The sequence below is a fragment of the Orussus abietinus genome, unplaced genomic scaffold (assembly GCF_000612105.2).
Source record: "Orussus abietinus isolate OABI.00-Male unplaced genomic scaffold, Oabi_2.0 scaffold169, whole genome shotgun sequence".
In the NCBI taxonomy this organism is placed as follows: Eukaryota; Metazoa; Arthropoda; class Insecta; order Hymenoptera; family Orussidae; genus Orussus; species Orussus abietinus.
The window spans coordinates 103488-119155 of NW_019394323.1; the positions used below are offsets into that span (position 1 = coordinate 103488).

General features: G+C 49.6%; 1 protein-coding gene across 6 annotated transcripts in view; it reads left to right on the plus strand.

The window, feature by feature from the left end:
• Nucleotides 1-15668, plus strand: part of LOC105702834 (tyrosine-protein kinase Btk29A) — a 103653-nt gene that overhangs the window by 13282 nt on the left and 74703 nt on the right. For all 6 annotated transcript variants that reach the window (XM_023431783.1, XM_012430776.2, XM_023431784.1 and 3 more), the window contains one exon: nucleotides 7163-7453. In XM_023431783.1, the coding sequence (XP_023287551.1) occupies nucleotides 7163-7453 (291 nt within the window). The remainder of the gene's footprint in view (nucleotides 1-7162; nucleotides 7454-15668) is intronic.

Genomic DNA, 15668 nt, shown 5'->3' on the forward strand with positions numbered 1-15668 from the left:
GAGGGCGACGATGACTTGGTGTTGCTTCTTAGTGGATTTCCTCGTAGCTGGAAGAAAATTGATTAGAGGTCGCGAGGTATTATTAATTACCGGCAGAAGTCCTAGAAGGATCCCTACACCTCCTCGGTGGACCCTGAAGACCCTGGGATATTTTTATCCGATAAGGTGGTCCCTGCAACTTTTTGCTCTCGGTGATTCTCCGAAGTCCCTCTAAAGCGGCTCATTCGTCAACCTTTTTGCAAAGAGAGTCGACCAGCCAATGGACAGATCCCTCGGATTCTTTTCCCTAATTCCTGTCTCAACGGTGCTCAACGAGCAGTTCGCCTTTGTCATCCCGAGCCTCGACTTCATTTCGCCGTGATTAATGCAAACGGCTCGTTTTAAATGTTCGCGAGGGAGAGAAAAAAGGGAGAAGCGACACGACTGGGAAATAACGAAGGGAATCACTTTGGTCATAGAAAATTAGGGAGCGATTCACTTGGACCGGTCCAAAGACCCAGTGGACTTTTTCGACGTCCATAATTCCTGGGGAGTCTTTTTTTTTCCCCTCGAATTTTGCAATCGAGAATTTCTTTGTCTGGATTTTTCGCTCGGAGTTTTGCAACGTTCATGCCTAGGAGAGGAGAGGGATTTCAATCATCTCGTAGGCCGTTTACGTCCGACATAAATTGGAAGAGATCTGGCTCGGACGAGGGCAGAATGGAAATGCTCTCTCCCGCGATCACGGGAACTTAAATGAGCTCCTATGGGACTCCATTTCCTGCGAAACTTGGGACACCGTCATCCGGGAATGAGATCATGTAGGAACGCCGGGATTCCTTGGGGATCGCGTCGGGATATGCGGAAATACACGGACCCACGCAGCATCCCGGTCCAGAGAGTGACCGAGGGTCCTGGGAAGGACTTCCGCTTCCGGGGAATTCCTTCGTCACGTGGGATCAACGACTGATAGTTGTCGAAGCTCCTTATCGAAATTGATTTCGCCGGAAAACAAAATGAAACTTCATCGGTATTAGGGTCCTGCCAAGAATTTTCAAATCCAACATTCACAATTACGTATTAAAGTACCAAGGGATTCGGTGCACTCGGTTCGAGAAAATGTTTCATAACCGAGACGGCATTTTCATATCGCCTTAAAACGCCGGGCGGTGGAATGAAAGCGAAACAGAGGAGGCAAAATGAAAAAGGAATTAGTAACGAGGGAAAAGGTAGCAACCCCCCACCCCGCGAGGCAACGAGAGGCGTTTCATGAATATTTCATGCGCACGCAATGCTCGGATAATTACGCCCGGTTATAGCCGGATGTCCTTTGGCGCACCCTTTGACATCAATCCGAGATCCTTATTGTCGCAGAAGTCGGCGGGGGTCCTGTGAGATGTCATTTCATCTCGAAAGAGGGCAAAGAGCCTCCAGGCTCGCATCCTCGTTATTAACTTCAGGGGCGGGAGAGGAGGGCGAAGTTTCCGCGTCACGTACCGGGAATGCTCGTTTTGTAATTAGCTATCTCGAATTGCTTGCTTTTTAATGCCGACGTCCTGCCACGGTGTTTTGATAAAGCCCGTGTCCGACTCCTCGGGTCGGATGGCGGGATACTTTTTTAATCAAACGCATTATTAACGCTGAAAGGGGGAAACAATCGGCCGCCTTTGGCTTTCGCGAAACATGGCGCGTTTAGTGGCTCCGAGAGATTCTCTTCCCCTTTTCTTTTTTATCCCGTTTTCTAGTTGCCCCAACTAAACGAACTGTGATTGAAATGTTCTCGGTGGAGGGGGAACATTAAAATGGAATTTTAAGGGCGTCGAGACCTTTCTTGGTGCCTCCGTAAGCACGTGGTAAAATTTCAATTTCGGTACTGTTCGGAAAAACATGTTCAATGAAATTTTCTTTCCCGTGGCGGACATTCGAGTTTTGTAGACTTATCGATAGTATTCTGGAAAGGTGGAGTGGATCTAGGCAAGAAGTGCCAGGGAGCCGTTTTTGTTACGACGGGCAGACTGTAACGTTTACAGTCACGATAGAAGGGAACGCCGTGGTAATTTTTACACGCGGGTTTACGTTTTGCGTCCTTACCTCCGACTGTTGTAGGTTTAACGATAGAAGGTGCGAAAAGAAGTACAAGTTATCTCCAGCTATTCGCGTTGTTATTGTTACTGCCGTTGGAAGTGGTGACCCGACGATTCTTGTTACGATTACAACACGTTTTACCTTACGAGAGCGCACCCTGTTCAGGGTGGAGTTTTTCACCCTTTAAGGCTCTTCCTCCCAACTTTCATGATCCAAAATAAAAGATCGGTTTATTATCACATTTTTAGACACGAGCAATTCGTCCTCGCGTGTAGAAAAATAATTTAATTCGGACATCACTCACGTCTCCTTAAAAGTGGAAACTTCTTTTTTCCGTCCATCGAGACAAGCGACATTTTGGAGATCCCAATTGCCTGGGCGTGCAATATTATCAAGGACAGGAATTAAGCTACTTCGGTGCAGGTCAGGTGTAGAGGGGATGCAAGCTCTCGGTAGACCAGCGGAGTGAAAAAAGGGTCGAAGGGCGAAAGAGAAAACGGCGCCTTTGAAAGGTAGTCTGCCGCGAAGGAGCGCTCTCCATAATGGCGGCGCATTGGCAAAGTCGCGGACTAGATGGACCAGCCGTGTTACGAAAGAGCGAATTTTTAAATGCACGCCGGGGAAAACGAGGGTCGACCCTCTAGGGAGTCCTGAAAGACCATTCATCCGCGGACCGTCTTCGAGAAGAGGGCCGCCTTAAGAACCAGGGTGGAGGAACCGTTCTCCACCAGGCCTCGCAATGCGGAAAACTCTGAAAGGGGGAACTCGTTTTCATCCCCGATAATGACGACGGAAACACGGGAGATCGTCGATCCAGATTGCGGGGCCAACACCATGCTGACATTTTTTGGCTGGGCTGAAGACCCTAAGAAAAGCTTCTTCGGGGATGAATCTCGAGGGTTCTCCGGTTCCATTTTGAAATTTTGCGATTTTTCGGTGGGAACAAAATTTCATTAGGCACCTATGCCAGATGATTTTCCTTATCGCGTTTCATTTAAATTCATTCGGTGCCAGGGAATCGTGGAACGGGACGAACTTGTGAATTTCTAGGCATGAAAGCTCGACCCCGCTGTTTTATGGGATTTAGCCGGGGCACCTCTGGCGAGTGGTATCAAGATTCTCGTAAATATACCTTTCAGAGGTACCATTAAGTATATCCACTAAGTCGTGGGTGGTCTTGCCTGTCCGACTTTCTATTTGGTTAAGCTCGTTTACACAATGCCCGGAATAAGATCCGAAGCGGAGCTTTACGCTCCCGCGATCGCGCCATTGTAGTGCCGGGTTTTGTTGCGGACTTGATACACTTTTGCCCGCTCCATTTTGGGGCTACGTGTTTTCCGGGGCTTCGGCTCGACCTCCTGGAAACGTGCCTCCCCACCGGAAGGGTTACCTATATGGCTGAAAAACGTTCGACGGAAATAACGAGTCTTCTCCATTTTTCACCGCTTTCCAACATGGCGATGCCGATGCTTCGACGCGAAGCCATGATTTATGCAAAATGATCGTTCCTCCTGATGATCAAACACGATCTTCGTCTCAAGGGGATGTAAAAGTGGTGTCAATTTAAATGTAACATTTTTATATATCGTATACATTAAATTCGAGGAGGCTTCGATTTTTCTTTGATCCCTCGTGTGTCGCAACGTCGGCATCACGGGGGCAGGGTGGAGGTAGAACGCGAACGCGGTATTTTCGGGACAAACGAAGTTGTTTAATTTTTCCAATTAAATGCGGAATGCGATATTTCGCAAGGGCGCCGTTCACATTCGATTGGTAAAATTGATTGCAAATAGCAGGACCGGGGGTTGTTAAATCTCGCTTCGCTAATTCCCGAGCCGAGCCGGTTCGAGTCAAGTGAATCTTCATTGAAAGGTTTTCTTATTGCAACGGGTCTTGAAGCTCCCCAACTGAACGTTGAAATAATTGAAGTGCCCCCGGGGAGTAATTTCGCCCCCGTTTCGCCCGGCCACTGGTTCGGTAATTTGGCACGCGATTCCCTTCGTTAGAGTTTCCTGTACAAGCGTTATTAAACTGAAATTTCGAGGGGAACGAGTATGTCTTATCAACGATTGATGCGAACCGCTGCACCGAAATTGGATTCGATCCAGGAGCCCGACTTAATGAAATCGAGCTCACCCTAAATTGGTATCATTTACCCCATGTCCTGTATATTAAATTAACACGTGTGCCTGTAATTACGAAAGTGGTACAAATCATTTTTTTTTTTTCTTCTAAATTCACTCGACTTTATTGTAATTTAAATATATGCAGCATCAAAATTAGGAAAAAAATTTAATCCTGGTCGGTATTCCTCGAATGTACCTTGTAATGTTTATTTTAGAAGTATTACGTGGACTGTAATAAATATAGGCGGTCTTCATCAATATTACTCGATGCACGTAACTACACAAAGGGATGCCTTACATTGTCCTATTTTATCTCGCAATATCGTTGGATTTCTCGTGGACCTTTTTATTATTTTTTTTTTCTGCTCTGGTACACTATCGAGCCGTCCTATTGAAAGCTGGAAAGTAAAACCCCAGACCGCATCCTGGATCTTTCGGCCCCGGAATGGAAACCGCGTTTCCTGTATGGGCTTATCCCGGTGAGCGAACGTTCGCGGAAAATTCAATAAAGCGTCCCCAAATCCTGCCAAATTAAAGATGTCTCCGGATTAAAAAACTGGGAGTCATTTTATGAAATCGTCATTAATCAATATCTATCTTCTATAAGATACGTGCCTTCGAAAAATCATTATCCCTCGAATGAAATCATTTCTTTGGTAGTGCTCGAAGAAATGTTTCTATGGTTCATTGAATGTTTTGCTCTCGGTGCGCCGGGGGATTTTTTCTCCCCACGTGGATCGCATTTCAGGCTCGATCCATATTTGGCGAGCAATCCGAAATAACTCGTCTGAATTGTCCTCGGTCGAGATGACACTTATTATCGAGGAGGACGGTTGTTATCGGTGAAAGAGACACTTTCGCGATTAAGCCGCGCGCTCGCAGAGGGGATTTCGAGCCGAGTGATTTACTCGGCTCAAGGATCGACGATTTAAATCCTAACGTCCCTGGCAGAACGTCAGGGATCGCGAGGGGTGCATTCACGCCGGGAAGCATTTTCTCGAAACACCGCGGCGTGAATAACGAGCGGGATGAATAACGCCGCGGGATGCGGCGAATCCGCGCGCTGCGACTCGCAGCATCGCGACGCCAGTCATCCGAAAAGTATTTCAGGAACGAAGGAAGCCAGACACGAAGATGCTCCCCGTGAGTGCATCCCAACCCCCGGGTAAAAGGGGCTCCTTCGAGTGTTCCGACTTTGCCGGTAAATCGCGAGACGCACTTCTTTTGACTTTGTCGAAAGATACCGAACCTCTCCTCGGGAATAAGACGGGCACTGGGGAAAGGGATAGGTTTTTGCGAGTGACTTTGAAATTGCAGGGAGATCAAGACACGTCTGAGATTAAGTAGATATGGTACTTCCTCGCAAGACAATGACGGGGATTTTTTCATAGTAGTTTGAAATGGTTTTTCGAGAAGTGACGTTTCACGAGCATGACGTTCTCCCTTAGAGTCTTCGTGGCCTCGTGCCGAAGTGTCAATATTTTGACGTTTCGATTTATCCATGGGACCCTTTTCGTAACGCCTTGAGAATGTCGAGGGATGGGGCAAAGTGGTGACGTAGAATGGGATCTTTTGCGCGGCTGGATTACGTCGCGTATCAATGGGGCGGAATTTTGAAAGCGTTGTGTTTGACGGATGCTCACTTTGAACCTCGAGTGGAGTCGAGAGACGCGCTCTTGGAGGATTTGTCAAAAGACACGGGATCGAGGTGCGGGGGATGCCCTTTCGTCTTCTTCGTTACTCCGGAGGGAAAACCGTGTTTAATGTTCTTAATGCGTCGGGTAATGCGAAGAACTCAATGGGTCCACAATCACCGGAGTTGATGGCGTTGATGGGGTGTACCGTAGTAATGGCGCGGATTTCGAGTGTCTTCTTTGATGGGATTCTCGCTTTGAACTTCGACTTCTCCCGTCAAAAGACACCGAATAACGTCACATGCCCTTGCTGGATGAACCGAACCGCTGCTCGAAAAAATAAATATACGAAAGGAACGAAAATGTATAAAAGGAGGAAAACGTAACGCACGTTTAGGGTGACGTGAAATAGGTCACTAATTCGAGTATAACATGAACATGAAAATTATTTCTATGCGGAGTTTCGTTTCATCCCGATTTCCAAGTCCCGCAGTGGCTAAAGAAATTCCACTTCGATAGACCCGATAACCTTGTCAAAAGACAGGGAATGACGTTTCCGGCTCTACTTGGAGAGGTGAAAATTCGCCTCGGAAAATTGCAGCGAACTGCCCAATTCGAGGGATGCAAATCGGATCGCCGTTTCAAGACGAGGTCGAGATCCGCGATATCAGAAATGGGAGCGCCGATTTATCGGCGCATTTTCCATACATATCACGGCCTCGCATCCACCGGAAGTCGGATTTCATTCGCGATTTCCCGATAAACGAAGCCGTCCCGCGAAAAGCCACTTCCCGAAGGACTGGATTTTCCGACTCCCTCGGACCTCTCCCAGCCGGGAATAAAATTTTCAGCTGACTTTCATAACGCCACGTGTCGCGATCTAATATTGGCTTTGTCCTATACGGCCTCGTATATCCCGCTGCCGTTTTCAGGGCGAGCTCATTTTTATGAAATCCGGAAGCTTCAGTTGTAAATTTCAGCGCGTTATGTCGCCCGACCGAGTCAGCAGGTCAGATCGTCTTCCATTACTTTATATTGATATTGCCACTTGCGACGGAGACGACCCGAGATGTCATTTTTTATCGAGGATTATACCCAACCTCGGCTGCAAATGACATCAAGGGTCTTTTGTCGAAAGGGACTGCTTCGTGCTATCGAGTGCGATATAATCGACCCTGTACCCTCGTACAGGATTTTCAAGAAACAAAATGATTGTCGTAGGGGGTATCGAGTACCACGGGCTATTACAACGTCACAATATTTTATTTAATAGTACAGGATAGATTTTAGAGAATGTAAGTTGAAGTTAATAAGGGAAAAAAAAAATTATTGTTGCAGTGTGCAGCGAGAACCCCGGGCTGAGCGGACGATACCACGCGGGCCTCTGGAGCGGAAAACGGTGGTCCTGCTGCAGGCTGTCGACCCGCTCGGCGGAGGGCTGCGACACCTGCAGCTCCTGGGCTTCAAAGCCGGCCAACTCCTCCAACTCGGCGTGCTCCGTTCCCGCCGTCGCCGCGGCTGCGACTGCGGCTGCGACTGCGACCGCGACCGCGGCCGAGCGGCCGCTTCCCGCACCTGCCGAGGCCAACAATAATCCCGTCGTCCAGCCCCAGGCCCGCTCGACTATCGGTGAGTCTCCTTTGTTCCTTTGCCGACTGCGCCCGGGGGCGGAATTAGGGAACGGCACCCGGAGCCGGTCCAACCCTTCGCCGGGGGTTTTTGTTCCCCGGGTATGACGGGACCTCCCGGTAATTGGACACCTGTCCGGTTCATCCGACTATCCGGATCGGTGCCTCGTGGATTGTTGGGACTTGGCGGCGGTGGTCGTCCCGGGGGTGGAATTCGTTCTTTAGGGTGATACCTGGGGGAGTGTTTATTTTCTCCGCTGGGGATGAAATGCCGAAGCGATTTGCGCCTTTTTTTGGATACTTAACTTCTGAACTTCTGATCTTCCTTTCTGCGAGTCACCCCCCAAGTAGCGAACTTATGAACGTTTTCACCATGAAATTTGGTCCAGACGGCCGTTCATTTGGCGTAACCGCGTTAAGAGTCTAACGGGGAATTGGTTTTATTGGCCGACCTTTTCGTCGATGAACCGTGAATGCGAAACTTCCTTCTATGGACATTTAACCGCGCTTCCGGTCCCTCCTTTATCCCTTGGACTGAACTTTTAGAACCGTAGTTAAAAGTGTGGAAACTCGTAAAATTAACGGGCAGCTCCAGTTTCTACATCGCGCTCCTACGGCCGCCATGGCAAACGTTAATTCCTTCGTTAGGTCCCAGTTGTGTTCAATTAACGGCGATTTGCAACTTCCGTCGTTCCGTTAACGCACCGGTTGTTGTTCCCGCGTAACCGATCATTAATGCACTTTTACGCGTACAATTAGGCTGCTTGATATGGACTTTTAACGACCGAATTCAGATTTATACGACTGGCTTTAAATCGAGCCGCTATTTTTGCCTGTTTTCATTTTTTCTTTTTTTTTTTTCACCGTCGTTCCGCTTCGAGGATCATCGATTTGATTTTTATTAATTTCCTTTCCTTCCGGCAGATTCTGGATTATGCCGGGTCGAGTGTCGAATGAATATTCGCTTTTATTTTTCACTCCCTTTGTCAATTTCCCTGTTTGTGTATGGGAGAAATGATGGAGTATCGGCAAAGCCGCGGTGGCTTAACCGATAGTGTATCGATACGAGATATATCGAGGATCGGGCTTCGAATCCGAGTCGGAGTGATATTTTTCGCGATTGTGTTACGCGAATATACATTCGATAATCGGAATCGGCCCGTGGACTTTTTGCCCACAACACGGTGTAGAAAATGCAGGATATCCGCGAAGCTTCACGAGTAATTCATTTGTCATCGGGATATGGCCCAATTTATCATTTTATCGAAATTGGACGAATCCGCTAATGGACGCATTTCCGACGACTTAATATTATGACGTGACATTATCAGACCGTTCGATATGGATTGACGTATTTTCGTCACGAGGTGAATACGTGAAAACCCTCACGAAGTCCCCAGAAATGGTATCGCTAATTTCCAGGTCGTATACATCCGGGTTATTTATCGTTTTTTAAGAATTTTTAGCAATTGTGCCTCCATCGATTCGGAATAGGAAGATAGGTTGCGACAAACTTCAACTTCGGCGAATGATAAATGCGTCAATGGGGCTTTCGGAAGTTTCGAGGGCATAACTCGGCTTTGCCGGAACATTGGTTAAATACTTAAGCCGATCTATGTATTCCGGAGATGGGATTACATCCCTTGGTGGAAAGTTTCCGGAAAGTTTGCCGGTCCCCTTGAAAACGAAGACGTTCAACTTTTGCCGTGGGCGCGATTCCTTGATTGCTCTTCAACGGGAATTAGAGCACCGGGTGAGCAGTTGGTCCCGCCGAGGATGCCATCGACGATATTCCGTCCACGGAATGCCCCAAACTTCGTCGAGGGTATATTCGAGGAATGACGATTGTTGGTGACGAGAAATCGTGAAACTGTGTTCGTCATCGGTCGCGTTTAACTCGTCCAGTCGTTCCTGTAAATTTGAACGGAGTCCCGCGTCGTGTCCGAGGCAGCTCGACAAATTTCTACGGCTCTAATACTTCCGGCTCGTCGAGCCGACATGACCCACGCCTCGATAAATCGCAAACTCGGCCGCCTTGTCGTGGCAAACGTCGTTAACGACTTATCGAGATCGCGGAATTATCGGCGCCATCCGGCCCGGGGAAAAGCTCGAGCCGGAAAAACGCGTGAGCTCGTATTTTCAGCGAGGCACCGTCGATTTAAAATGTCCCCGGGAAAATTGTTGCCGCAGATGCGGGGAGTAACGAGCGCCGGCTTCTAAATTGCGGGAGACGCGCATGAAAAGCTTAACACCTCACTTTTTTAGCGGGGCGCCGGAGCCGAAGGATGGGGCGCGGAATCACTTTGAAAAATTGCCTGCGAAACGCGGTACCGTCCGCGGAGATTTTAAAACCGCCTTTACCCCGGGGAAAGTTATCACAAAAGGGAGCTTTTTGGGCGCATTGTCGCGGAAAGCGTTAATCGAAAACTCCACGTCCTCTAGGACGAAGTTGGGCGATTATCGCTGGTTATTTAACCTCCTGGCCCAGGAACGTGAGGGATTGATTTTCGTCGAGGGACCTCTTCCTCGCCGTTTGGAAGAGTAACTCGAATGATGCCTATTTTTCATTTGTGCCGATGGCGTCGCGACGGGGAGCGCAACAAACGAGCCGGAAAAATCGAGACGAGCGAGAGAATTTCTAGGGCTGGAAATCACCCGGCAAAGTGGCAGAGATGAGGGAAATCCAATTTCTCCTTTCAAAAGCGGTGGCGCGTACCAAAGGTACGGCCATTTGGATGAAAAACTCGATTTTGAAACGTTTGCCGTCGGGTTTTTCCACCCCTCGATTGTTGGCAACGCGGAATGCTTTGGGCTTGAAAGCTCCCTTTAACCTAGTCGGAAGGGTTCCATGGATTACCGGGAGCTGGCGGAATCCGTTGTTATCTCCCACATCCCGTCCAATAAGTTATCAATGGTAATCATCGATGACTCCGTAGCTCTTCTTTCCTCCATCTCTGAGGTATATTTTCCAGCCCACTCTCCAGGATTCGAATATTTCCGACCCTGAACCTTGGTAACGCGAAGTGGCACGTCAAGCCAATGTCTTTCCTCCCGATAGATCGGGGATCGTTCAGTATGCGGCATCACGCCCATTTCAAGTCCGAACCGAGCAAACCCGAGGTCCGTCCAACGCGGTTCACGGTTCGACACTCGGGATCAAGGTTTCGGGGTTTCCAGGGACGTGGGGTGGATCCAGGCTCTCCCGTGGTCGGGGTACGATCCATTAGTGGATGGACGGCCATGGCCACGGACAATTGACCGCGTCGGGGCTCTCCTCTTCTCCTTCCTCCTGGAGGAGGCAAATCCGAACGGTTATTGCCGGCCGCGTTCATCCCCGGAGACCGACGCGCTATGCAAAGCGAATTGAAAATTCAATTCCTAAACCGTGTAGGATGTGGATCGCGCCACCGGCCGATTGGTTATCGGTAATACCGGGGACGGATTGCGCCGCCACCGGAGCTTGCCGCTGCCGATACGTCGGCCGTATCGTTTCGGAATTACCGATGCTCGACAAACGTCAGATTTGACGGATGCCGGTCCCCGATCCGGGAATTACGGTCTTCCACCGGCCGACGTGCGGCTGCGGCTTACGAGCTGACACTTTTCATCGACCCGAAAGATATCACCGTCCTATCTTCCCTAAAAAATCCCTATGATTAATGTTAAAATTAATACGATCCCGACCACCGAACTGTTGATCCCGGTCCAGATCGAGTCGCGATCCCTCGACCATCCTGCACCCCGCGGGAGATTTAAATCTCCATCCTGGCACGTCGTACAAGCGACGAAAGTGCTGGCCATCAGCCCCATACCCCTCGAGAATCCCATCAGGCCGGAAGCACCGGTGTTCGCCATCGAGCGGCGAAGACCATCAGGGGAAGAGTGCGTTCGATTCCAGGACGCCCTCCATCGTTGGCCGTTTATGCGTCCGGCCATTACGGATCCAAAGCGGTGCATAAAACTTGCCAGGGATTCGCTTTGTCCCTCCAGGGAAGATGTCGCGCCTCCCCGAAATTGGATCCTCCTCGAGTTCGAAAGCGAAGTTAGGGCGCCTTATGATAAATTATAACCGGAGTTAGAAGAGGACGGGATATTGCATACATAAATGCATGCCTACTGCAATCTGCAAAATGCAAGACAATCCGCGACTCTGATCCCGAGCTAACCCCTGACCTCTCCTAACCTCGAAATAACGGAGGGCGAGGCTTTTTTTCAAGAAACTCGAATATATATTATTTAGTTGAACATCTCTAACTTGTACTCGATGTACCGCCTCGTCGCTTCCGCAATCGATTTGAATGCATTTTCAAAATAATGCAGGTCGACTAATATTCGGTGCACTCCGGAGACGGTCTAATAAGTGTCTGAACCGAAGTGCAGCATTACTGCAGTTCGGCGCCAGACTTTATGACGAAGACGTGGTAAAATCGAAGGAGTACTTTTTACTCGTTGCTCGTTACGCGCGAAGTTGCAGCAAGAACCGAGTTCTTTAACCCGACTTATTGCTTTATCCCGGATTTTTCTATATACGCGTAAGGTTCCCATTCGGATAAATTCGAGCCAGCGAGGTAGATTGTCAGGCGTTTAATCGGCGTTTATTAATCCGGGAGATTTGAAGGTAAACTCTGGACTGCTCCTATGGAACGATGTCGGGGCTGCGCGTTGTTTCAGCCCCAGGGTGTTGGGTTTTATGACGGGGTCGTGGTAAAATCGGAGGCGATTTTCCCGGGGCGGAGCTCGTTACGGCAAAAGTTGGCGCAAGAAGCGGACCCCGAACACCCGTCATGGTATGCGCTTAATCGAAGTCGGGTAATGACTCGGCGCGAAAGTAGTTGCCGAGAAAACGGGGTCCGAAGTTCTTCGCCGGGAATTCCGCGAGGGAGCCTCATTGATCGCGGACGTGCCGTCGAACCTGCACGCAGTTACGAAGAGTTAGCTCGTTTTCACGTCGTCCTGGTTCCTGGGAGAGAAAACCGAGCCTGGGTACCTGGTCGATTATCCAAACACCGCGACGTTCCGATAGTTCGATCGACTCCGTGGACCCGGGATAGAGGAAACTCGAATTTTTCAGGAACTAGGACGAGCCGTGAAATACTCTCTCGACTCGTCGCCAGGTCGTGCAGGATCTGATGACGATTTTTAGGAAGCGATGGTTACTTCCGTCGACTAATTAGTCCTGGGAATTGAGCTCACCCTTTGAAGCGAGATGAAAATGAGAAAGATTTGCATTCCAAGTTGCTAGGATTCTTAGCAATCAATTTCTGTTGGTCGGAATGGTTGGGTCTTCCTTTTCAACGTCCACCCACGAAGATGTCCGATGAAGGTTTTTCATGGACGCATCTTTTCCATCCTTCGTTCCTGGTTAGAGAATTCGGGGTTGGTTGTGCCGCGGCTGTACCACCCGGGGGAATTCCCTAGCAAATCGCTGGTAATTTCGGAAATCTAGGGGCTTGCCGGATGTGTGCGTTCCTTATGTGCGGAGAATAGGCGGAACTGCCGGAAACGGGTCCCGTTGAGATTGCATAGCTTCCGCGGGATTGTTCGGGAGGGAGTTGCCGAGGAGGTGATTTCGGCGGTGAGTCGAATTCGAATATGTTGGCAGTAATGTACCGTGATTGTCGTTTATCCGACGTGCATCGACGACTAATGACATATCCGACGACGTCGAGGAACTCTGCCGAACCGGAACAACAGGAGCCAGAAACATGAAACGCCTGGCATAAAAATGAACCCTCACCAAAGTCTACAGACGAGATCCCCGATCTTTTCTCCCTATCGATAGGTGTCTAAAATTTCGAAATCCTTAAGACGACGGAAAGGGATGTTTTATACATCCCTAAAGATGGCGTGCCCCATTTCGATGTCGGGTGACGAGCGTTCCCGAAGAAAGCCAAATGGAAAAGTCCTCCTCGGGGCGTCTTCTCTTCAGAACCCGGGAGGAAAATTCCAGGTCTTTCCTCGGATGGTTTTCCTTTCGGTAAACTCGGTCGCATCCGGAATAACGCTTCCAGAAGCCGCCCTTCATATGGTAATTCGCCATTCCCACTCGGATATAACAGCCCCTTATTGTGGCCCGACCTCCCGGGTCTCCTCCTTTGGGGAGTCCCTCGAGGTGCGCCAAAGTCACCCCCCGCGAACATTTGATCCGCCGAGTGGAACACGCCTTTCCCCTTGCAATTCCGTTTGGGGACACTCACGCCCACAAAGGGTGCCGTCTTTTGGGGCCTTCCATTTTTCCCCTCCACCTTGTTGCCCCGACGAGAAATGCGCGGAGAGGAGACCTCAGGATTCGAGCTCGTATCCGCGGAAAAATTGCATTTTCGCGACTTTTGTACATAACGGGGATATTAGGCGAGATCCGATGTGTGCTCGTCCTACTTTTCGATCCCGGGTGCTCTTCTACTCGCCCGCCTTCGGGTTCTGCTCCCCTCTGGCCGATTCAGCGATTTCTCTCCCTGGCAACAAAAGGACGTTAATTCGAGCACGCCGAGGTGCGACCAGAGTCTTCGGCAGGTTTTCCGCTTGGCGGGACCAGCTCTTTGTTTCGGCTTAAAAGTTGGCGTACGTTGTCGCGATCCAGGGAGAAATGCCGCGAATGCCCCGAACTGGCTTCCCGAGGGAAACGCAGTTTATCCAATCCCTTGTTTATTCCCAGCCAGGATTTCCTCGTTCCCGTGGGACGCCGATTTCTCCGGGGGGTTGGCTACCTTGCAGGAACCCACCAGCGCGGAATTCCCGTCGGCGGCGACGAAGGATGAAAATGGCCACGGACCTATTCAATCCCGACTAAATTGAATGGTACGTGCTCCTGGCATCTCGTCGATCCGTCCCGCCGATTATAATTGCTCCCGTTAACCTAACCTAACTTCGGGCCGTCCGCGGAGTTAAAACGATGCTTCGTCCGTGGAGAGTACCCTCGTCACGAGGCAGTCGTAACGCCGTTGCGTTATTGTGCGAGTCCTTGCTAAGAAACACAATGGCTGCTGGAAACAGGACTCGCTTTTGCCATGATAATGGTCCCGGATGTTGGTAACCGAGATCTCCAGTTTTTACCTCCTAATCGGCATCGTTTGCCACATCTTTGCTGGGTACCACCCAAGTGTCCTCGCTTCTGGGTAAATATGGCACCGGAGAACGCTTCTCTATATCGCGATACGGAAAATGACAAAAGGCTCAAAGCAACGGAAATACCTGACCTTATGAATTTTCTGTGCGGTTAGTTGGGTCTTGCCGTGGTTTATAATAATTTTACGTAGGTCGGGCATCGAGTACCCAATGGACTCGAACGATGCAGGGAGAAATATCGTACTCGAGGTGGGTACATGGTTTATAATAAGTTTACGTAGGTCGGGCATTAAGTACCCACCGATGGAGTCGAACGATGGGGCAGGGAGAAATACCCGAGGTGCGGTGTGTGAGGTTAGGTTATACGCGGCTTTACCGAGTTTCCGCATCGGTCACGATGTCAAACCCCTCCTGGTTCACAAGGCCGCAACTTAGCTGCAACTAGTGCGGAATCTTGCGGTCGCGGCTGCGGTCGAGCTAAAGTACCGCTCTTGCGGAATCCCGAACCGAGTCGGATTTTCTTGCGATTCGCAGCCTCGATTTTATAAGCCGCAAGAAACGCTGCAGTCGGATGTGGGGTAGAAGTAATGCACCCTCTTGTGGCCGGGGATGCGTTTCCCCGGCCTCGTATGCTTCGATTGTTCCGGAACTTTTAAGCGTTTTAGCGAGGAAATGGGCATGTCCGTGGTTTATGAATTTTCTTTCGATCCGGAAAGATCGGAATACCGAGCGATGCCGTTTTGGGGCTTTTTAGGTGTGGATCTCGGCGATCTTCGGTCAGGTTTGCTTTTCACTCTGCTTAATTTCGGATGGGTGCTGCCGGTAAACGCCCAAGTAAATATCAATACGGTTAGGCGATGAGGCAGGAAACGCGGGGGTGGAGTTGTGGGTGGTTTAGCGAGTTTCCACATCGGTCATGATGTCAGACCCTCCGCCTTGCGGAATCGCAACTTAGTTGCAACTAGGGCGAAATCTTGCGGTTTAGGGCATTAGCGATCGGGAGAATCACTAGACCTTAAGGTGATGTGAAACTTTCATGTCACCTTAAAATTGATCGTACGCGAAGTTTCCCCGGATAAAGAAATTGCCGAAAATTGGGAACGGTTAGATCGGTGCAAAAATTACTTGGATATAATGTGATGGGAAGTTAT